Source organism: Festucalex cinctus, chromosome 15, assembly GCF_051991245.1.
Source record: "Festucalex cinctus isolate MCC-2025b chromosome 15, RoL_Fcin_1.0, whole genome shotgun sequence".
Classification (NCBI taxonomy): domain Eukaryota; kingdom Metazoa; phylum Chordata; class Actinopteri; order Syngnathiformes; family Syngnathidae; genus Festucalex; species Festucalex cinctus.
In genome coordinates this window covers 15,249,704-15,275,291 of record NC_135425.1, presented here as the reverse complement: position 1 = coordinate 15,275,291, position 25,588 = coordinate 15,249,704, and the positions used below count along the sequence as shown (strand labels likewise).

Below are 25,588 nucleotides of genomic sequence, written 5' to 3'. Positions count from 1 at the left end.
GATGGACAAAAATCTTTTAGGTTCGGATTATTTCAGTCTGTACATAGTGTTCACTTTACTTACAGTGACTTTTAATACAAGTCATAAACATGCCTAAGTATGTTAAGACATTTAAAAAAAAAAAAAAAAAAAAAGGTATTACTAATGGGCAAAAGTCCACACGATCCTCTTGGATGATTTTGGAAATTGTCCAACAAAAACCACATACATAATCTACACTTTTAGTTTTTTTTTTGTTTTGTTTTGTTTCAGTTCACCCATTTTTTAAAATCAGGTTTCAATATCTGTATCATTTGGAGGACCACAACTGCCAAAAAATAAAAAAATAAATAAATGGATAAAAATAGAAAAATAAAAGTGTAAATATAAATGTACATAGAAAAATATAATTCAAAACTTAAATACAAAAAATGAATAGAAAAAAAATAATTATATATATATATATATATATATATATATATATATATATATATATATATATATATATATATATATATATATAATGATAAATACAAACATAAAAAACACGATTCAAAAAATAAAAATAATATAAAAATAAATGTCTAAATAAATCCAAAAATAAATATATAAATAGAATTAACTTTTAACCAATAAATAAAAGTGCTCCACGCTCACATTTATTTATTTCATGCTGTTACGACTTGTTTTTGTGGTGTCAGTGTACATGATAGTCGTCTATTGCTGGAGCTCTCCGTGCAAACTGTGCATATGAATCATTTGAATAACATTTCAACCTGAGTGTGTGAAGCATGAAACAAACAAATGTGAGAGCAGAGCATTTTTATTTTTTGATTGATATTTAATTCTATTTATATATTTATTTTTGTATTTAATTGGAGATTTATTTGTATCTTTTAAATCTCATTTTTATTTGTATTTATTTTTATTATATATATATATATATATATATATATATATATATATATATATATATATATATATATATATATATATATATATATATATATATATATATAGGTTTTTATTTTTAAATTTATATTTATTTATTTATTATTCTTTTTAATTATATTTTTATATCTGTTTTTATTCACTTATTTATTTTTAATTTTGGCAGTTTTGGTCCTCCATAGTATCATAGTTGTAGTAGACTCAGTGCATGTACATGTTTTTAGCTTTCGCGTGTTTGGCTTCTCACAAGACTTGAGGAAAACATGGTTCATATTTAATTTGATTTAATATAGAGCGGTAAACAAATGCAACTCAGATTTCGTCTCCCTCCCAAGCGAATTCCCTCCATCGACATGATAAATTGCTGGATAGAATGTCAGCAAATTAACTCGGTGGCCACATGGCTAACCGCTCACAAAATATTAGTGGACCACACCTGTGCAGCGGTGGTCTCGTTTTCATCTGAAAGGTGAGCTTGTTTCGTTGTCCGGTTAGTCCCCGCCTGAAGCTACGGAGAGACCAAAACCGGATTCTTCCCAGGAATTCCCAGGCAGCTATTTTCACCTTTAAGTCACCTATACCAGTGAGGAACTCGTCCGGACTCATTTGTCACTGCAGGGCATGTGTGTTCAGCTCGAGTGTTTTTTGGAGTGCATAAAAGTATATGGTGATATGATATGTTGCCTGTTTGAGCCTCCATCATCACAGCAGGAAGTGTCGGTTTTGTTGTACAGGTTAACAAGAGTGGGGGGGGTAGGATGTACATTTTATATCTGTTCTAAAGGTACAATAAAATATTTTTTCCCAGTTTTCATAATATTGTTAAGATAGAAGCGGCAAAATATGCTAAGCGAATATCTGTTAGTTTATTGATACAGTAATTTCAGAGCAATTCATTAAGTTGTTTGAAGTTAAAGTTAAAAAGATGAGAGAGACCTTGATTTGTGTTGGTCATTTTCTGCCAGTAGATGGCATAAGCATTTAATGTTGGACGTTGATGACAACATAGTGAAAGGGGCGTACGATTATATTTAGGGATGTTCGATACCACTTTTTTTCATACCGATACTCAGGCCCTCAGTACTCACCGATACCGATACCAACTGCCGATACCAGTAGTAAAATCACCAGAAGATATTTTTAAACAAATATATTTCCTTTAATTTGACAAAAAAAAAAAAAAAAAACACAGCACAGTCGCTCTTCAATAGTCTTAACGCTCAAAATAAAACACAAAAATGCTCTTTTAGTTTAAGATTCACAATTTTGAAGTATTTCCAAACCGGTGAAGTTTTGGTGAAAAACTGCTGCAAGCTAGCGCCAGTTACAGGCAAGGAGGACTCACTTAACGTCTTCCCCCTCTGCCATCGGTCGCTTGTACTCGTCTGCGTCACGAGTACTTGAAAAAAGGCTGGTATCGGCCCGATACCGATACCTGGTATCGGTACTCGCCCATCCCTAATTATATTTGCATCTTACCTCTCTTCGATGCGGACCCAGAGATCATTAAAATGCCTGTGCCGCTGTTTCTTCTGCTTGTTTCTCCGTTTCTTCTTCAGCATCTTCTTCTCCGCTTTCTCCAGCAGTTCCAGACTATCCGGCGGCAGAAGCATGCGGCTCAGCCGGCCGTCCTCCAGGAAACGCCCCTGATCCTGCTCCCTTTCTGTGAGTTCGTGGAGAAAAGGCTCCAAGAAAGAGGACTCGTCGTGTTGGTCCTCTGGCTCAGTCGAATCTGATCTGGATGATGATCTCCTAAATGGTTGATAACACAGATAAGGTAACGTATTGTTGACTTGTAGTGATAAACATCACACTCCCCCATCCTTTTCCTTTTCCAAACATGATTTCTGTGTTATAATTGACGACTTCCTCCATCCTTTCCCAAGATCTTTTCTGTGATAGCTTCCTTTATGGTATGCAATGCCACACTGCATAACATGCCTCACACCAGAGTGGGATGTTATGCTAAGCCGGGCATTTCCACAACACTTTGTAGGTGGTCTGTAATAGTCATAGTGGTGGTACAGTTTATGAGGTGGAAACAGCAGTGACTATGAATAGTCATTTTTCATCACACCCTTAGAACCATCCCATCGTCACCCGCCCACGTTCCATATGAGCTGGATTGGCTTCATTTGGTTTGAAAAGTACATCAGCCCAGCATGTTGGCCTTGACTAAGCAAAACATCTGAATTGCGCCTGTGAGAATTATTGCAATATATTAACTACAAATTTTTATTTCTTCAGATGTTGTTTATTAATTCACTATTGTTAAAAGAGTTTCTGCATGTTTTAGAAGCCTGATTGAACACTTTTTCCCCCCACTTTGAAGTAGCCAAGTTATGCTCAGTATTTAAAATCATAATGTTTGTGTTCGATGATTATATTTCATATCAGGGTTTCCGTGGCTCTTTAAAATGAATGAAATGGATTTCGCTAAAAATTAAGGCCTTAAGAAGCACTAAATATGATGTCGAGAAATATTAAACGTACTTATTTTACATATAACATTGTGTAAAGCAGTCAGTACAACACAGTTTAGCAATAAATAATGTGATAAAAATTATATGTATTCGTGGGGACTGACCACTATGTGTAATTTACAATTAACAAAATGGTTTAGAGTCCACAAGTTGCTTCATGTTCTAAATACAAATTGATCTGAATTTGGAAAGAAAAATGTAGTGTCCCTGTCACCAACGTCCAGCATGAAACACTAATGCCACCTAGTGGCACAAAATTACTTACTATAAAATTACTGTATCAATTAATTAAATGATGCAACCACATTTACATATCATAACCGTATTTGTCCACTTTTATTTTAATTGAAAAGAGTATGAAAATGTAGAAAAAATACATTTTATTGTACATTTAGAACAGCTATAACGTGAGATTAATCTTTGATTAATCATGAGTTAATTATGGAAATCATGTGATTAATTGCAATAATTGTAATCAACTGACAGCCCTAATATATAAACAGTAAATTCATATACTGTAAAAAAAAAAAATCTGTTTAAATTTAACTTAATGCAACAAAAATTTGAAGATTTTTTTTTTTTGTGACTACTGCTTTAATGCAAGTGGACAAAATTAGCCATTTACATGTTTATATTGTTTTTTTTAGCCCTTCATTAATTATTTAAAGGTCTTTTAAGGTGCCACAGACACTCTTTGTATAAAATAAAACTCTCCAGACACTGCGCACATAAGGCCCTCACTCTGCTATGATTTATTTTTTTTTCATTTTTCCTATCCGACTGTTTACAAAAACATAAAACTTATTTGTAGATACATGATTCATTCGACGTGAACTCCCCAGAGCAGAGAAATTATGACCTGAGGAAAGCCATGACACAACTAGTCATGTTTTTGGACATACGGAGGAAGTGCGTACTGGAAGAAATGAGAATTAATCAGTGGATAACTGCCTGCGGCCGTGATGTGATTATTTGCAGGCAACACATTTTGAAGTCTTACGGAACATCTGTTTCAGGTCTGGGGATGAGCACAACGCGGCTATGAAGTTGCGCGAATGTTAAAAATGATTTCCGATTTGGAGGTCAGTCAGCAGCAAATGTTGGAAGAAATATTACTGGCAACCTGAAACTTGTTTAAGTGATAAAACATGATGTTTTACAGATACATGCTTTTATATCTGTCTTTGTCTGCCTGCCTACTTGTCTTTCTACTCTTGTGAGGACCAATCTTTTACATAGACCATTAATCGCAAAATGTGTCATGTACGTATACGAGTGATGCGACGGCTCATTATTGATCTATGGTCGGTTTGGATCAGGCTCCGCGGATTGGTTGGTGGGGAAAAACAAAACAAAAACCAAGTGCGCATTCACAGTCGATACCATTCTGACATGTCAAAGAAGCTAAAACATATTCAACGTAACACGCTAAACCTAACTTCAAAATCAAGTTTACCAAATACAGCAATATCTTTTCATTATTTATTATTCCAAAAAAAAAGAAAAAAAAAAGATAAATAGAACTGTCTACGATTATTTTACAAAACACTTTTATCCATTAAAAAAGAAAAACATTCAACTCAAGTTAGCCGTTTAAATTATAGGAACACAACTTTAAGCCATTAATACCAAGTTGTTATTTTACACATGGATCATGAATAAAATAAGAATGTTTCTGCCTCATATTGCACTGAAAGTTGTGTTCTTAATTCATAAACAGCTATATTAGACTTTTTTTTTTTTTTAATGGGAAAAAATGTTTTACAAAATAAATGAAGACACTAAACTAAATCTCCGTGATTGGCTGGCAAGCAGTTCAGGGTGTTACCCCGCCTACTGCCCATAGCCAGCTGGGATAGGCTCCAGCACCCCCGTGACCCTTGTGAGCAAGTGGTTCAGAAAATGGATGGATGGATGGATGGATGGATGGATGGATATTATCATTATATATTATATTATATCGATGGATGGATGGATGGATGGATGGATATTATCATTATATATTATATTATATTATATCCATCCATCCATTTTCTGAACCACTTGCTCCTCACAAGAGTCACAGGGGGTGCTGCAGCCTATCCCAGCTGGCTATGGGCAGTTCTAGTATTATTATTATTATTATTATTATTATATTATATTATATTATATTATATTATATTATATTATATTATATTATATTATATTATATTATATTATATTATAGATATTTTGGCTGTATTAGACATTTTTTTTAATGGGAAAAAGTGTTTTACAAAATAAATGAAGATACTAAATCCTAAAGAGCTATATTAGACATTTTGAATTAATGGAAAAAGCTCTTTACAAGGTAAATGAAGACATAGTACTATTAATCTTTTTTTTCGGGGTTTTTTTTCTTATGCTGATCCAAAAAAACGATCCAATCAGTGACTCAAATCCGTGATCCCAACCGTAACCTTTGTGATCCGTTGCACCACTACTGTATACGTATGACAGGTGGGGAATGTACCTGTTTATGGGCTGCCCAGCAGGGGTGTGCTCAACCTCGTATCCCTGGCGACGAAGCACATCAATTACTGTATTGTTACCCAGGAAGTGACCTGCAAAAAAAAAATATATATTTTTTTTAAGGTTATTCAGTCATTGCTTTACCTAATTGTTTCATTTATTTCAATTCTCGACACTTTGTTTTCTCTCATGCTGCATTGTTATGCCTTTTGGATGAGACCATCCTTATTTTAAAAAGCCCAAATCTGCATCCTGCTGGACGTTCACCACCCGTACCGGCTCTTCCTCATCGCTAACTTCACTGACCCTCTCTGCTAGGTGAAGTGGGACCATTGAGGCTTCAGGTTTCTGTGTCAAGAGGTCTCCATTCTTAGCCTGCTTGTGACAAAAGGGGAGCCGGTAGCTATTGTTTGGACCTGCTCAGCCGTGGCACCATAGAGCAGTGCGAACAATGAGACCCGGCACTTTAATCTGGCCCACAGCTATTGGCAGCAGAGCAGCTGGGCCAAGATGCACTATTGGTGCCATGATACTATCTTCCAGCTCGAAAATGAACTTTCCTGCTCTTTTATTTGCACAAACTTAGTTTTATTTTATCGTTATTTTGACGACATTTACTATTTTATTGGTACAACTTCACAGTGCTTTCTTTGAGCAGCGTTAATGGAATAGCCAGTAGCCCGTTTGGCATTCTTTGGAAGTTGGAAAGCGGAGCGAGACGGCGCGATGAAGCTCTCCAGCCAGCTCGCGTTTAGAAACATCTCAATGTGATTTATGTGCCTTTACGTCAGGGGATTAAGGTGGGACAAATGGAGCTGTTCAGCACAAAGTCGAGCTTCAGAAGGGTGGGCGGATTTCCAAACTTCAAAGGGCTACACACACACAGAGACACACAAAAGTAAGGAGATGCAAATTGGTAGATTGGAACCGTCAATTCTGTCATGTTCTCCAAGGCCTTAATGTTTATTTCAGGTGGGATCAGCGCTGATGTTAATGTAACAAGACGTCACAGAATGCTGCGCTCAGTGCCAGAAAAATGTAGTAGTAAAACGTTTACAGCTTTTCACGATTAAAAGATCGCGCAAACATGGCATTTTGGTGTTTTTACATTTACAAATTTTAACTGGAGTAAAGAAAAGGCATAAAGTTGGTTTAATGTTTTCACACTGACATACTTCAACAATATTACAGTAAATCATTGATGGAATCTGCTTTAATTTTACGAGGTGAATAAAAGCACAATTTCACACTTAAATGGACAGAAGCCTTTCCTTATTTTCTTTTTTTTATGTTTAGAAGGCGGAATTTAAAGTGAGTGCCATTTTGATTTTTTTTTTTTTAAACATATTTGCTATTTGAGTAATCTAAAAGTAATTACAAGTAATTAAGTTACACTATTATGGTACTTGGATCACGTTACTAACTAGTGACTGTATCAGAATACATTTTTAAAATAACCCTCCCAACCCTGCTAAAAAAAACTAGACACCTTTGATTAAATATGATTGATTTCCCTGAAATCCAAAGCCTACGAAAGTATGTCTGGCCTTCATTCTTAAAAGAGGGCCCCAAGTATGACGTCGTCTTCGGTGTAGGTTTCAAACAGGACAAGTGACCGGCGTTGAAAGACCGTTCTCCCGCGATTGTTTCCAAAGTATTACTACATTACTGTACTAATTTGTAACTGCTAATTCTTTTTTTTTTGCCTTCGGGGATGTTTCCATTTGAAATAATAGTCAAATTCAACTATTCAACTTTCACTTTAGAGGTAAATATAATTACTGGACTAATTCATATGTCCATAACACTTTAGTCTTTAAAATATATTGCGCCTACAGGGGGAGCTTGGATGCATCCGAAACCCACGATTCTTCCTTTCTGCTAATTTTGAGGTTAAATCTAAAAATAAAAATTCCGTACTCCAGCGACTGAAGCCTGATGTTTACCCCCAGAGTTTATTTATATAGTCCAATTTCATACATTACATCAAGAACACTTACAATGTACAATAAGTTGACTGTACATGCCTCCAACATGTTGAGAGGCAAGTTGGCTGAGATAAAGACCGGCAGCAGGCCTGAAAGCTCTAATTCGCAGCATGCTGTCAGAGTCGCCGATGAGCTAACGTCGCATTTATTTCCATTTTGCCGACAGACTCATCTGAATCATCGCACAATAACAGAAAGATTTGACAGTAGCGTTTGTGCTCACACAGACAGCTCGTCAATAACAACGGCAGGCTAAAAATATTAGAACACATGGTAAGTCTTAAATAGTATTCATTTTCCATCCACATCTATATTTACATTACAACTTGTAACCAGGGCTCAGACGGCACTTCTCATAACATGACGACATGTTGGATAAACAAACGCTACAGGCTGCGCTGAGGCCATTCGGCCCCGTTTAGCTTTTTCAAGCTGTGTTAAATACACATGTTTCCAAAGTCGGCCCATTATCACCATCGTTAAGCACAGAATGAAGTCCTCTATTCTCCTAGATGAAAATGAGGCAGATTTCACTGTATATCAAAGAAATTCATGCCGGGACGGGACCTGCTTGATAGTGTGACAAAACAATGAAGCTGGCAGAATCTGCCGGGTACACAAAGCAAAAAGACGGGACTGTCTCGTTTAAAACCGGGATGGATGTTTCTTCCCTTGGGATAGAGATCCATCCATCCATGCATTTTCTTGACCGCTTATTCCTCACAAGGGTCGCGGGGAGTGCTGGAGCCTATCTCAGCTGGCTCTGGGCAGTAGGCGGGATACACCCTTGATTGGCTGCCAGCCAATCGCAGGGCACACAGAGACGAACAATGGGATAGAGATGTAAAATTATAAAGATTTGTACTAAAAAGTACAGTACACAATGGATGGATAACTCTAGTTTTTATAAAACGTACTTTGATTATAATGATTTAGGGTCCCAGTGTGTATGTAACTATGGAGGACCAAAACTACCAAAAGTAAAAATAAATAAATGACTAAAAGTGAAAATAAAAAGGGATATAAAATATAATTCAAAAATTAAATACAAAAATAAATATGAATGGAAATAAAAATAAAATATAAATTAAATATAAATTAAATATATAAAAAAAAAATATATATATATATATATATATATATATATATATATATATATATATATATATATATATATATATATATATATATATGTATATATATATATATATATATATCCCTAAATAAATAGATAAAAATAAATATATATCGTTTTTGTTTCTATTTACATATTTTTTTATTTATTTTTTAAATTATATTTATTATATCCGTTTTTATTTTCACTTTTATTCCTTTATTTAGTCATCCATCCATCTTCTTGACCGCTTATTCCTCACAAGGCTCGCGGGGACGCTGGAGCCTATCCCAGCCGGCTTCGGGCAGTAGACAGGGTACACCCTGAACTGGCTGCCAGCTAATCACAGGGCACACAGAGATGAACAACCATCCACACTCACAAGCAGATTTATTTAGTCATTTATTCATTTTTAATTTTGGCAGTTTTGGTCCTCTATATGTAATGACAACCACCAACGTTAACAGCTCTTACTCTCATTGCCAATTTCATCTGAAATCCGAGCAGTTATTGAGATACTTTCTTCCAAACTTACCAACAGTTGGTGCAGCCCCACCACTGCTATAATGGAAATACATGAGATGGCATGTGGGAAACGTTGCACAGATGAACTGAGTGGGTGATGTTAAGTGGTCTTAACCACAATTAAATTACTGTGAGTAGCGGTAAAATATTATTTCAAGTACTGTAAGACTTTCATAACTTGCGGTGCTGATCCTTGAGAGTCTCTTAATGTTAATCTAATAATCGTCCATACAGAAGGTATTCTACACCGCTAAATGGGGGTGGAACGGTCTAAAATGAATATTGGATTTAGTTTAGTGTAGGTTTATGAATCAAAGTTTTTTTCAGTTGCGGTTATGTGATATATACTCAAACACAGTGCCAACCCATGTACTGTAACTCTTTTGTAGTACAATACTCATTTAACTACCAATCAGGGGAATCCTATTAGACAAAACAGTCAACAATAAATGGGATCATCTTTCAATGCTATAAATCTGAATAAATTGGGTGGAGATGATTACCAAAACAACTTTATAATAGAAATAATAACATTGAGTCATTTCAATCCAATCCTTGAAGGAAAAATATTTTGCTTTAGTCTGTCATATGGAATACAAATTCAAATCCAATGTCTCTTATGTTAGACTAATAAAAGGAAATTGCACCCTCTTAAAACTACATATGACTTAGTCATCCACTTACGAGTACAGTGGAAGAACATAAGAACACACAGCAGGTTGACGTAAAGCCACAGTGAAGTCCAGTGCAAGGGTGAAGCCGCAGATGGAGCCAAACCAAACGGGCTGGTGTTGTTTTAGTGCAAGCTGCTGCTCGGTGGTTAATGGTCAACTGCACGGGGCTCGTTTCTCAAAGTGATGTCAGAATTTCCTCGTAAATTTGGGGGGAAATTGGGACAATTTTCAGATCTTTGTTCTACGCGTCGTTTATTTGCGTGTCGACAGCTTTTTCTAAAAATGACAAAAGGCTAACGAAATAAACTTGGCCATGGAAGAAATCATGATCATTTAGATCTGATTAGCTTCTTTTTTAATCAATTTGAGACCATGTTCTCCTTTTTTTTTTTTTTTTTTACCTGATAAACTGGTTCATCACAAGTTCAATATTTTACCATAAGCTGACTTGTTATCATGGTCATCCAAATCCCAAGAAGTTGTTTTGATGAAGAGATACCAGAAGGAAAGACAGCACCGTCGGTAAACAGACAACCCGCAGCAGAATCACAATGGGACCACTCTTCTTCAAACATCGCAAAACTCTCCCAAAGTCTTTGTTTTTCCATTTCTTTCAAAAGATCACAATAACTGATATCGATCACCACTACAGATGCAGACTATTGAAGACGCCCAAGTAGAATTGATGGTTCAACGAGGCACATAAGCAAAACTAAAGGCAAGACTAACAAAACAAAACAATTGGATGCAGAGTGAAGCTTGAAAAGACAGAACTAACAAATGCTGAATTTAAAAACTTTATTTTGATGTACGTAATTCGTTAGCTCTATTGCTACATGAACGTAGCATCAACAACGGAAACTTTTCATTACTTCATCCTTGTGTCCCACTCACCAGGCGTGACTAATTGATTTACGCTAAATCGACCTGCTAAACAAATGTAACAGTTGGATTAAGCATGGATTGATTAGTCATGACTCATGGAAATTGTTTCCTACCCATGTACAATTTGTACACCTTTAGTACCTAATTGTAGACAAAGATTTGTGAGTTCTCTCAAAACAGCATTTGGGAAGCTTAAGTAGTAAATTGGCACGTAAATAGCACAATGTGCAAGATCTTGATGTTCCCTTGTGAAGGATAAAACAGACTGATCATTAACCACGTCTAAATTTTTAGTAGTTTACGTGAATTATCTTTACCGGCCACACAGTGTGAAAAAGGCGGCAATGTCTGCTAGCGCTTTCGCGGGCTCGGTCCGAATGACTAGCTTAGAATTTATGGTGAGAATAAACGCGGCGGCGAGCACACAAGAGGTCTGTGGTGCGAGGGTGTTTTCTAAATAAACTCTCGCTCTGAATGTGTGGCAGCGGCACAGCATTTGGGAGCCGTGTAAGGAATTACATCTGTCAGGTCGGCTATAGTCCAGTCGCTCTCTCTCTATCCCGGCGCGAGCCTCACTTCTGCTCTCTTTGCCAACAACTTAAGGCGCTCCAACACACCGACTCATTCAATGCAGCCGCGTCAAGAACTGATCAAAGATGGATATTTCTGTACAAGTGAGCAGTTTTGACTAAATCAACCAACGTGCTGCCAGCAATAAATACCGCTGGAAGTCTCATTTTACGTGTAATTGCTCCCGAGGGAATTTTCAGCAACAGCTAAAATAGATTTTATAAGCATGTAAGGTATAGCTTTGGCATTCATTTAGTTCAATGTAAAGTATTGACTACTACTCGAAAGTTGGGGTTCAACAAGATAGCAGTACTAGCAACACTAAGCTAGCGTTAGCACAGTAAACTAACCAACGTTAGCCACAGTTGAGATAGTATGACTCTACCTTACCATGATACCAAATGCAAGTTTTATTTTATGGAATGTACAATTAACTTAAAAACAAGAAGAAGTGATGAACTTAAAAAGTTGCTAATTCCATGTCAGTTCTCAATTCTCTCAGCTACTTCAGCTACTTTAAACTCGAAAGAATGTTAATTGCTCTTTTATATGCTTCTGTTTGCTAGTTGTATGGCCAGATGCTGGCAAATAAGTGATGGACATTATTTTTTTTCTTATTTTTTTGTGTGGTCACAATTGAAATAGAAAATTGGGCATCAATTTCATTACTTTAAAAAAAAAAAAAAAGATATTAAACTACAGTACATGAATCGCCTCGGAATCAAGTACGTTTATACCTTAAGATTACCTCAAACTGTCGGATATCATTCATACAAAGACACTTTACATAGAGTGACCAAACATCCTGTATAATAACGGGACAGTCACACATTTGAGCCATGCGTCTCAAGTCCTGGCGGATTTCACCAGCCCGATTGTCTTGTCCCGCTTTTACGCAGGTCCCAGCATTTTTTTTGTCATTTTTGTCCAGTCGGCAAGCGAAATATTTGAGCCATATACATGCCAATCAGAGTTGTCATAGCGATTCATACAATAAACCAATTAAAAAGGAATTTAACTGTCAAACCACTAGCAGTTGTGTTTACGTGTTTACAGTAGAACTACTTCCTGCTTCCGTGTCTAAGCATCATGGGAAATGTAGTGCTACCAGCCCAATGCTTTGGTCGCTGGTCAGACCCAACACAAGATGAGCTTTTCTGGCGACATATTTACAATGTTACAATGCGGCGCCAGGTAAACGGGTCAGCCCGTTTCCAATCGGTGCCGGCACCGAGAAAAAAAAGGTTGATAATGGTGAGTGCACCGACTTGTTTGGGTATTAGAGAGACTACCGATTCAATTTGAATAGTTCCTGGTGAGAATTTATTGTATATTTTATTATCAGCAAAATTGGATTGTCTGTTTTTTTTGTTTTGTTTTTTTATTGTGAAAATCTGGTTATCGTACCTCAGCATCAAGTACATGTATACATTAAAATTGTTTCAAATTGTTGGATCCTGTTAATACAAGGACTCTTTAAACAATTCCTAAACTAGTCTGGCTTTCAGGTTCTCATACATAACTCCTTCAATAAGGAATGAAAAGAGAAAGCAGACAAGCCACAAATCACACAAGTCATGTGATGAAAGGGGACGGTTTCTTCAAAGTCATCCCCACTTGCAATCATCAATAAATGCACGGCTGCTTGCCTACTGAATATATAATTTTCTTTTCATAGGAGCATGATGTCTCTTCTCCAAATAAGTGTAATAAGTGAGTGTTGCCGCTGGGCAAGCACGTAAAGAGCTCATTCCAGGTGCAAAAGGAAGTACTGCTTGGGTTTGAATGGGGTCAAGGGTGACTAGTTCAACGCTTTCAATAATTCATTCCAAGATGTTGTGACAAGTTTCTATGACAGAGAAAGAAGTGTGCGCTATATAAAATATGTCTTTTAAGTCCGCGGGCCTTTGACCCCACGAGTGTAAGAAAATGTACATGTTTTAGGTGCTGTTCACTCCCGAGTTTAATGGCGCATTCATTCTTCAGAGGGGCTGACAGGTTTTATCCTTCTGTTTAACGAGAGTGAGCGACGCTCCGCAGGAGATGTCACAGATGCTGCTGACGTCCTGCTGCGATGGTTTTCATCTTTGCATGTTTTGTTTTGTTTTTTAAGACGCTTCAAAAGTTCTTGTTCTTGTAATCTTGTAAAAATGTGGTTTTCCCTTGAACAGAGATGCTCTGAATTGAAATTTGAAGCTACGTATTCAATGCCAAGCAAAACGGGCTTAATAGAGGTGGCAAATCAAGGTCCAGGAAGTAAAAAGCCTGCCAGTTTGGCTTTCGCCCCTGATACTAGCTAGCTAGCTATCTAGCTAGCTTGCTAGCAGGTAAACTGGTATTGGTACTTGATTCACAAGCACCATGGAAACTCGCTAGGGAGCTAGCTAACTAGCACCTGGGGCTAAAGTGAAACTGTAGCTTCCTGGACCTGGATTTGCCACTTCTGGTGCTTAATCAAAAAAATAAGACATTCCTAAACATCTGCATTTTTAATTTGGAAAACAATGACCAAACTGGTAACAATTTCCTTTTTTTAACCACTATACAAATATGAAGTACGAAATAAACACCAATCACTGGTTAATAAACAGTAATCAGGGAAAAAATTCTTTTGTAATACACTTTAATGCAAAATTAAAATTAATCCGATTAGTTGATTAATCGATTCTAAAAATATTCAATAGTGACAGCACTAAACCCAAGTGATTAAATAAAATAATCAAAGATAAGAATAAAAAGTGAAATACAAATTTGGTTCAAATCTGATTCTGGGACTTCAACCGTGTTTGGGCCCCAGCTGGTCGGCATCCCAAGCCAAGTGTGTGGTAGGTCGGGTCTGGATTTTAATGGTACTCCATGACATGTGTGTGTACTCATGTCAGCGTCTGCCCCAAACAGTTGTAAACTAGCTGTTTATGAGGGGGAGTTGCTGCGAAAAAGAAGAAAAAAAAAAAAAGCTCCGCGTTTTTGGACTTTCACACCATCTGGCGAAGGAGAAAAATGTGGGGGACGAAGGCGTCCCCCACAGTGTTTTGGTGTTCTGTGTGAAATCACACTTGAGGGATATTTGGCTCAGGTATGTGTAAAGTTTGGCTTGGATTTGGGAAAAGTTGTAACGGAATGTTCATCTTAATCAATAAACAGTATTTGAATTGTAATATTTGATTTTGCTTCATTTTTAAACTTTTAATTTCTTAGATTTTGAAAGGTTGTTGATTTATCCAGCCCTGAATTTTCACTTGACAATTTTATTTCTTCAGCCCCGCCTTGTGCACTTATCCAACCAATCAAATGCTTCCCTGACCTAATGTATTCCACCTATGCCTGTTTTTATTTTGAGTGTACTTCAGCACTTGCTAATGTTTTGTTTTTGTTTTGTTTTTTGCTATATCAGATTATTTAGTTCCATTTTGTCTTTTCTTCCTGCCATCAGCATTCAGTGATATGTAAACACATCATTTTATTCAAGTCAGGAGTATGGCAGACATTATAAAGGGAACACGGGTTCAGGTTGTATCCAAGGATTGCGTTACTGTACCTATAGAGTGAGAGAAATAACCGCTTCCATATGCCGGCCGGACCATATGGCACCTTTTCAACATTGTCATTTATCGTGAGTAAAGATAAACAGGAACAAAAGACAACTTCTAGAAGGTATTTACTTACAGCACAGTGAAAGCATGACAAAACATTAATACGGAACATTGGTCGGGTTTACTTTTAGACTAGAAAGTCATGAAAACCTTTTTTGTTCTCCCATCAAAGTGAATTGTTGTAATGTAACCTGACAAACGTCAAAAATACTGCGACCATGCAAATGTTGGGGCTGTGTTGCTTAACAAAAATAAACGGCGGACCGAGAGCGCTGCCATCGTTCCAAAATGCTCCCGGCGACCTTGACATATGGACGTCAAAATAACTCAGCAGTCATGCTATACTTTGATCGTATGATGAAGTCAGTCGTTCCATGTTTGGGGTCCGAATAGACGGTATATGACCTTTGTTATCCTTTCATAGGGGGGCCAAAGCAGTGATTCACTTGGAATCTGTAATTTGGGCGGAGCTAAACATTCATATGAACAAACAAACAAACGCTGTCCACTGATTGGCTGACTCTTACTAAATGATATCGCCAAGTGCATTATTTCTGCTATGTCCAAACTACGGCCCGGAGGCCAATTACGACCCCACTGTCCATTTTAGATTTTGTAAGTTTTTCTTTTAAATTATTTTTAGTATTATTATTTTTTAATTATTATATATGAATTAATATGAATTTAAAACAGTATACTGTTACTGTTTTAAATTCAAAAAATTGTGTTTTCAATTTTTTCTGATGGGAAGAATCTATTTTAAATTTAAACACTGCAGAATGACTTTCCTTTTCTTTTCTCTCTCTCGAGAGCTCCGTATTATTCATTCAGCAGCCTGCCCGAATCGACAAGTCATCATCATCATCGCTCTCTTTGTGTGTGTGTGTGTGTGTGTGTGTGTGTGTGTGTTTGCGTGTACGTGCATGAGTGTGACTTTGTGCTCATTAATTCACCTGAAACCTGTTAAAAATCCCAAATCCCATACCCTTCACCTTAACCGGATACTTCAGAGTGCCGCCAGAGTCGTGAAGTTGCCAGGAGACCAGCGGAATGATCAAAGGAAAGAAAGAGATGAAGCAAAGTGAAATCAGACCAGAGGAAGGATCAAAGGAAAGAAAGAGATGAAGCAAAGTGAAATCAGACCAGAGGAAGGATCAAAGGAAAGAAAGATGAAGCAAAGTGAAATCAGACCAGAGGAAGGATCAAAGGAAAGAAAGAGATGAAGCAAAGTGAAATCAGACCAGAGGAAGGATCAAAGGAAAGAAAGAGATGAAGCAAAGTGAAATCAGACCAGAGGAAGGATCAAAGGAAAGAAAGATGAAGCAAAGTGAAATCTAGCACCAACCAGACATCACCAACCAACCACAGAGTTACAAAACCAGAATCTTTCACCAACCCCAGAAACATCTCAATTCCAACAAATTAGGGAGACCTCAAGAGACCAGAGGAAAGACTAAAGGAAGCAAGGAAGGATAGATGAAGCAGAGTAAGATCCACAAACAGAACGACTTTCCTTTCACTTTCACTTACCATATCATTTGCAAATATAATAGCCACACCTTCACAAAAAGTGCATCTGTAGGTCTTCTAGTATGCCTACTGCACATGTACACGTGGTCTCAGATACACAACTGGTGGGTTAAAAAAAAAAACGATAAGAATATAGAATGATTATGTGTGAAGAATAAGACGCACTGGCTCCAGTTTGGCAAGCTGTGGCAGCAGACCATTACTCCGCTCTCCCGAAGCAATCTCCGCAATTGAATATTTTGTTCCAGTCGACTCGGAAAACATCTCGGCAGCAACAACAGTCCGCTTCCCTCCGCTGCTGCATCACTCATCATGCAGCGTTGTGATTTTGTCGCCGCTCAAGCGTGAAGATGAAGTTTTAGATTGTGGTTCTCCAAGGAGCATTTTGTTGCCAAATACATTTTCATTTGTCACTTTAACGGTTGTTGCAGGGCATTTTCTGACACATTCCCCTGACAAACGCAAATACAAGCTGACGCAAAACAAACACTTGTACACGCTGGAATTTTGTGATATCCTTAAGCCAAAACACAATCAACATTTAATGGTGCAATCTGATTTGAGTTTTTATACACTGCTTGGACCGCCTTGCAAGTTAATATACCATGTAAGGGACTTTCCTAAAAAGAAGAGATTATTGGCAAAAAAAAAAAAAAAAAAAAGTGAAATATTTTGTGAATGTATTTTGTGTAATTGCTATATTAAATTTTATCAAAGTGAATTTTGTGACATGTTCATCGTCAGTTTCTGAAATGGATTTTTTTTTAGGCCGATGCCAATAGTGATTTTTGGCTGGAAAAAAAAAATACAGATTAATCGGCCGATTCATTTAAAAAAATATATATAATGCAGAAAATAAACTTTAATTAATTATAATAAATTATAATATATGTTATATAAATGTTTAAATGTAAAAAAAAAATACTAATAGTTAATTAATTAAGTTATAAGGACATGAATCATTGCCATATAACTGTTTATGTTACCAGTAGTTGAATGTGTCATTTTTATTAAATTATTATTATTAAATTTATATTTTATTAATCTTACTTATTTTTTATTTTTACATTTTTATTCTGTTCTTTTTTTTCTGTCTTTCATTCTTTTTTTTTTAGATTTAGCTTTAGATTTTGCATAAAATAATGACATCCAGGTCAATTCCTTGCACAACATGAATTGCTCACCTAAAGCATTGTTTGTAAATAAATAAATAAATAAAATAAAATAAATGCTTTGTTTTGAATGGCAAGTCCTATAAATTTTATATATTTAAGGATATACTTTTATTGTAATAAATAATGAAACCATTATTACTTGTGTACAATTGCTGTAAATGATAAGAACATATAAAGGTGAAAACAATTTGCAAATTTGGCCATTTGGGGGATTATTTTGTCCGATGCACCATCAGCCAATTTCATCGGCCGACTGATTAATCAGTCATGAACATGTTAGCATGTGTGGTTATTTTTTAGGCTGTATTTTTAACAATATCCTTTCTTTGTTATTAACTATGATTAAAAGTGGGCGTCGACTTAGCAACGATAGAAAAACGCAAACCACTGTTTTGAACTCAACTCTTTGAATGTATGCAGTATCTGTACCAAGGATCACTTTTAAGACTTTATTTTACTGTTCGGCAATACAGTTTCTATCTAGCACTTGACACAATACAAGAAAAGACATAACGCAAAAGCTGCAATGACTATAATATGACCTGAATGATAAATATAAGCAATTTTTGCAATAAAATAAAACGAATAACAGGCAGCCTGAGACCATGGTGGTCAGAGACGGACAACCAATAAGACCTGTCTCTCAATCGATTGTAATAGGGAAGCTGAGTAAGCTGCCATAATGAGCTCCATTGTGGCATATGTGTGTGCGTGCATGCTTCTGTGTAGGGGTGTGTGTGTGTCCTTTGACCCCTCCAGGGATAATTAAGGACACATTTTACCCTAGTTTGTCTTCATTGTGGCTTGGGGGGGGGCTGAGGTACATGTGTGTGCTTTCGTCTTGCATGCGTATTTGCATGCGTGCGTGTACGTATGCTTGTGTGAGAGCTAGGGATTGAATGCACCCTAATGTCCCCCATCCAGTTCCTTGTCCACGCTGACCCGTGCTGCCCTCCATTTGTCTAAAACTAGTGCTTCTGGGCTGATTGGTCGTATCACTTTCACTCACCAGCTCACACACACATGCCCGCGCACACATGTTGAGGCCAACCCCTTGTAAAGGTGTATCCTTGGGGACTCGTGAAATGTACTCTCGTTGGGGTGTGTGCGCGTGTGTGTCTGCTTTTGCTCAGCTGTTTCCTGCCAGGAGCATGTGAAGGCCCCTCTTACTCTCTAAAGACGCTTTTTCGACTTGTGACCCAGTGAGAAACTGTGGACGATGTCGTCAGGAGGGAAAAAGTGACGGCAAAATGGATGGCACTAAAATATGATCCCCAACAAATGTACACCATCATTAAGAACAAAACCTGTTGAAACATTCTTTCTATTGCTTTCCAGTGTTTGGGTACATTCTAATTGGCTTTTAAGTGTGAACGTTCAAGCACAATTTCATTTCATGTTGAAATGACTTTTACACATGTTTTTTTTTCCATGTGTCTTTTGACTGTGTGAATCCTGCCTTTCTTAATGCTTATTTCCTGAATGAGGCCACAATGATTTATGATTTAGTAAGACATTTGAATAGAATACTGTATATCCTCAAATAAATGCATGATGTGCTCTAGCGGCAATTAGAAAAGCTGAAGCTAGCTATTCTTATCAACTAGCATCTTTATTTTAATTCTCCCTGACTCGTGCAGCCTTTATAAAAACTATTGAAGTTTTGAAGTTTGAAGTTTATTGAACATGTAAAAACTATGCCACCTTCTTGGTTGGATAATTCTCTGCTCCATAGATAGACCATCATGGTCTGGCGGATTACCTTCCGACAGATACAGTAGCAGATGGGCTAGTTGGAAGTCATATGTAAATGCTAAAAATCAGTCAACTTCAAGCTCTAAATATCAATTCAGGGAAGTTGACTCGTTTGACTGGTCGATTCAGAAGATATCCGGTACATGGTTCAAAATGGCATTGACCAAGAATTTACATGCTTGCTTGATGTTAGTAATATATCTTCAAGAATTTATAAATACGGCCAGTTTAAGGCCCTAAGTTTTAGAAATCCAAATCTGAAAATCTGAAACTTTTACCCAAGCAGATTTTGATTTCAACGAGACTTGGTGTGCTTGTTGATAGTGCTGGCACAACAGGAAATCTCACATTTTAGATTTGTTGGAGCAGGGGTTTGGGCGGTACGACCCAACAAATTTGGACATTTTGGGCAAAAAAAAAAAAAGGGGGGGGGGGGGGGGGGCACCTTTGAGCCCCTGTATATCAGCAACCGCTGACTGAATCTTAACAAAACCGGTATTGTTGATAAAGGCATTCAACAAGGGTGAGAAAATTTCTCAACTCAAGATTGCCAACTTACAATCCATTGTCAGTGAATATTCAACTTTCAATGAGCATCTGATAAATATTCAATGAATATCTGAGGGTATGCATACTTTTGACACCTTAGTGCTGCTATAATTTTACACCTTTGAAGCATTTATTTGTAAATTAGAGAATATGTGAGAAACTAGTCACATGTCACATGATCAACAAGGTTAATTTCAAGGTGAACTAAAACAAAAGGTTACTAAAATATGCACTTTGGAGTCCTTGTTGAACGCCGGTTTTGAGAAAATTAACCCAGAAGTTCTTGACATAAAAAGGAAGGTGGCCCCTTTTGGCCCAAAATGTCAAAATTTGGCGGGCCATAGCTCCCAAACCTTTGTTCCGATTGACCTAAAATTTGAGATCGAGTGTGATGCCATCACTATCAACCAGTACACCGAGCTTCATTAAAATCAAAATCTGCTTGGGTAATCTGGCATGGTACGACCCTTAGCTCAAAATTGAAATTTTACATATTCCATAACCTCTAGCACAACATATTGTCTTTTTCTCACTTCTTGTGCCATTTAATCATTTTCTTCTATGTCGTCAAATATGCATTTATGTGAAACTGGTCTATGGTGCAGACAGACTGAAAACCCGCCTTAGTAAATGATTACAACCCTGCCTTGTCCACTTTACTAGGCGGGATCAATACTTTTTGCAAAGCAACACGACTCCTGACAGGACAAAGGCTGTCTACCTTAGATACGCATCAGCCAATGAAGAATCATGGACGCAAACACTAACCTTAGCTGTTATCTTCTGCCTTTATCCACCCTACCTCACATCTTGTCTCTTATCAGACTTAACAGCTTGTTACGTAGTTACACAGGAATTCAGAGTATTAAAGTGACATTTCTGAAACCTTGCAACAGACTTCAAACAGCCAACGAGCACAGTTGGCCCCAAACTGATGGTTTATTGGTGCTTCTGCTTTCTAGAAAGATCAAATACAATGTCCATTTATTTGGGCCCTGAACTTCTATGGAGCATCGTCTGTTGGTCTGATGCCTACAGAATAATGGAAACAGTCTAACTTCTTGCATTTTTAGGGTGGCCTTACATCTGAAACATTAGCATAGGTCAGAACATACAAATGACACCAACCTGCTCCAAAGGCAAAGAAGAAGCTCTTGTCTGTGTGCTCTTCCAGCAGGGCTTTCACCCTTTTGCCCATCCGCTCATTCCTCTTGTAGATGAGTTCCTGCCTGAAGTAGCTGTCTATTTCCTGGGCAGTCACCTGCTCGCTGGGCGGCAGCGTTACATTATTGAAGTTTGGGACCTGCGATTGACATGGTAGATATTGGTGGAGGACATTTTTTTAAAAGAATTTTAAAACAGAATGAAACTGTCTGAAATATTAAGATCATAAGACCTGACTGTGTGACATCAGAGAGAGATGGGGGGGGTCAAAGAGGAGGTTTTGTGGGATGGAAAGGTCGGGCAAAGGGGTTAAGGGTTACTACAAAAGCTCAAGGGCCGTGTCATTGCAACACTCCATGGGGTGAAAGGGTCAAAATGACTTTTATTCTATTAACAAGAGGGAAAGCAGCCGATGATATCTGAACAGAGATCCTTCATCTGCAGCAAACTTCTTTCTTGGTTGATGCTCCTCCACTCCACAATGAAAATGGATTAACTCATAACAAACATATAAGCAAATTCCCTGGTCAAGGAAATGAAACTCACCTGTGAGGTGTCATGGTTGAAGATGATGGAGTTGAGGTCTCCACAGTTGTAGTGCCTGATGAGGTCTTCTGTTGTGTACGGGACCTGAAGGCTACCGGCCCTTAAAGACTCCTGCTGTAGTAAAGTCTGGTTGAGGGCAAAGATCACCTAAAAGGAGAAGAACAATATTTTTAGCAGAGCTGGACACTTCCATTAATCTGCAATCCCCATCTTTGATGATGCCCACCTTGCCGCCAGTGCACAATGACATGAAACATCGGATAAATACATGAACTGAGCACTGAGTGAAGCACGTTTACGTCAGTTGATTGGGGTGTGTACATATGGTCCCTCTCATTCCCTGTATTTTTGCGAGCCTTCGTATCATAAAATAGTCGCTGAATATGCGGAAGCACACACCGGAAGGTGGGCATCGTCATCGAAGGGAATTGACGATTAATGAAAGTGACCCTCTTGAATTTAGCCGTATAATATCTAATGGAATCATAATCCTACTGAGTCAAACCAAGCTGTATTGTTCCACTTGCAGATTGAACCTTCCTTGAATTGTTTCACACCAAACGTATCGAAAACCTTATAGAATTGTCTTTTGAGAAGAGATGTACGCCGCTATGAGGTAGGTAGCCAAGTCTGAACTTCAATACAGCTGTGAGGTTGTAATATTTGACATTTGACCAAACCTTAAAGAAAAACATACCTTGAAAGTCACACATCTGTGAGCATCAGATGGTTAAATCTCTGCGTGCTTTGTTTTCCCTTTAACTTTTTGTGGTGTTTTTATGACAATCCTAGCCTCAGCATGGGGTGTTAAGAGAAGTTCCACATATGGCGAATGGCAGACATTGCGTTGTACTATAGTTTCATTAGATTCTGATCATAATCATGGAGGTCATTGCCAGATATGTAATGGCAAACCAATCCCCCAAAACATAATTGGACATTCTATATGAACCAGACAGAAGATAACGGATATATTATAAGCCACTAATGATAGAAGGGGGTCAACCAAATCTGGAGAATTATGCACCATGAGCCAGGAATCAAAACCCATGTTGATAAGGTGATGGGAAGCCATGCCAAGAGAACGTTATTTTATACCGTTGATGATAACGTCAGTGTTTCAAGTGACAGTAAAACTGTTGATTCTGATCTACCCCGAAGATTTACTTAACAACTTCTTAAGACGACAGAGGCAGTTTGTCCTGCGAGCGCCTTTACGCTCTATTGCAGCTGAGATTCTGCTTTTGTGTGAGCGTGAAATCGGCCAGTGTTTGGTGAGAGGACCCTGGTGAGCCCGCCGCCTATGATCAGCGCTGCAGGGAAACGCACACGCATAGACGCACACAAAACCAGGCGCACACTGAAGGTCCGCGGGTGTGCGCCCGGCCCCCATCTCCGAAAGACCGAAACCACCACTCACCTCTGCGCATGGTCTCTGATCTCATCGCCGCCACACACTCGCACAAAGAACAGGAAAGTGAAGTTGGTGGGAACGGCTCTTCAAAGTGAAGATGTGTGCTGACAGCTGTGGAATTAAGTCGATGTGTCCACAATATGAATGAATGCTTATGCAATTCGCAGTGCATACCCTTAGTCCAAGCAGGCCGACCCAAGCAACTGTTTTGTTCATGTTCTGGCCTCTAAGGTCCTCCGATGACATGTTTCCCTCTCGGCCGCCCATTGTGGGAGCCTTGGTATAGCAAGCGTAGAGGAGGGTAGCATAGAGCAGATGCCTTCTTGTCAGGGGACAAAGAACCCCTCCGTCACCCTGTCCTCTCCTCTCCTTTGCGCTCCCTCCAGCTTTCATCAGCCGCGCATCAAAGTGGCGCTCTGCATATGAAAAGGGCCCCCGTCTTTATGCCACGCAAATTAGCCTATCGCCGCCCCTCCCCGACTTCATTTCACAATAACAACCTCACATCTGTGCCCCGTCCGTGAAGGAAGGCCCTCATCTGCAGCGTCTCCGCTCTCTTTTTCTCAGCTCTCTCCTCTTTCTCCACTCGCCGTGCCTTTCAGACCCTTAAATTATGGCTGTGAAGGGAGAAGGAGGGCGGCAAGAGGGGGCAAAAGGGGGCTCAGTCTTGGACAGATAAAAAGGATGGCAGCTAAAAACAGGGGGACGTTTAGAGGACTGAGATGGAGAGGAAGCAAACAAACATGAAAGTGAAGACGGATACAGAATCAGAAGGAAAACTCGAACAAATGATGTCTTTGTTTCTGTCAGTGGTTCTGATTCTTGTTTTGGTGCACTCTGGGTCAGTGGGTGCACTTTCCCACTCCCGCTCCTTTCATCAGGTCCCCCGTTCCTTCTTCTCATCCACGGCTGCCCCCAGCCCGCGCCCCTCCAGCATCCACACACAGACACACCCCTTGCTGATATCAAAGCAAACGGAGCCAATGAAAGTCAATAATTGTCCATTCTCATGGAAATGTACCCTCTTGTTGAGATTGAGTGGGGTGGGAGCGTGCATGCACAGCAAACATTATCACACTCGGATTCCCACATGTGGAGAGTTGGAGTGTTCGGTGGTTAAGAAAAAACAATAAAGGACTCTTGCCACTCTATCTCTGGAGTGTTATGGTTTACTTTTTCTTGAGGAGATGTTAGCTTCAGGGTAGTCAAATAATGATCGCTTTCAGAGTTCAAAGCTCTTGTCCGACATCATTAACCGTCTTATAGCGTCTTATACTTCCCTTTATCTTTGTATCAAGATCTACAGCCTTTCTCAACCTTTGATCTGGCCTCTTCAAAGGTTGCCTGAAATTCAGCCTGGGAGAATCTGGCCAAATTTCCTACTGGTCATCATTTTTGGGATCCTGTCTAAGCTAGAATCTATCCCAAGGTTCTCTTGTAAGAGACAAAATACGTCCTGGACTAGTCGTCAGTCAACAGACTGCAGAAATAGACAACTATGCAAACTTGACATTGAAAGGTCAGAGACAGTGTGAACCAAATAGCCATAGATGACAAAAAAAAAAAAAAAAAAATAGCCATAGATGACAAAAGTTTATCCAAAGAAATGAACTGGTCAAACATACTGAGCCATTCCCTAGAAAAGGGTTTTGCCAATACCTGCAACGGTGTGTCTAAGATACCTGGTTTTGCACTAGTGCATCCATACTTTCAATTTATGGTAGTTTGAGGACATCCACAGAACCCAAGATCAGGCAAGAAAATACAGTGGGTTCATTTGAGCTTTATCAAGACTTGGGACTGTCTTTTGTAGGGAATTTGCTCTTTCTTTACAAAACCTTGAGACAAACTCACAGAGAGATAAAAAGGGAAAATACCACATACCGTTGTTACAACGGCCTGTCATAAATAGATGCTCACTTTTCGGCGAGTCCTGCCGCATTTTCAGTGAGTTGTTTATGACGTGAAGCTTCTTAAAGATACACGGTCTGAGCAGCACTGACCCGGATCGACCGACATTAACCTAATAAGACTTCATGTGATAGAAAAACTTGCCGAAAATGCGGAAGCACTCGCCAAAAGGAGGTGATCCATTATTTTGAGCCGCGTGTTTGTCTACATGGTCATCTTTACCATAACTAAAACATTCCAAAACATTACCAATGATAGGAAAATGTGAGGCCTGGATTTTCTCCATAAATGT

General features: G+C 38.3%; 1 protein-coding gene across 1 annotated transcript in view; it reads right to left on the bottom strand.

Moving 5' to 3' along the window:
- trabd2a (TraB domain containing 2A) overlaps positions 1-25,588 on the bottom strand; it is a 55,582-nt gene that overhangs the window by 4,598 nt on the left and 25,396 nt on the right. Inside the window, exons 3-6 of the mRNA XM_077498171.1 lie at positions 21,972-22,118; positions 21,390-21,564; positions 5,905-5,995; positions 2,410-2,682 (exon numbers count right to left, since the gene is read on the bottom strand). Coding sequence (XP_077354297.1) covers positions 2,410-2,682; positions 5,905-5,995; positions 21,390-21,564; positions 21,972-22,118 — 686 coding nt within the window. The remainder of the gene's footprint in view (positions 1-2,409; positions 2,683-5,904; positions 5,996-21,389; positions 21,565-21,971; positions 22,119-25,588) is intronic.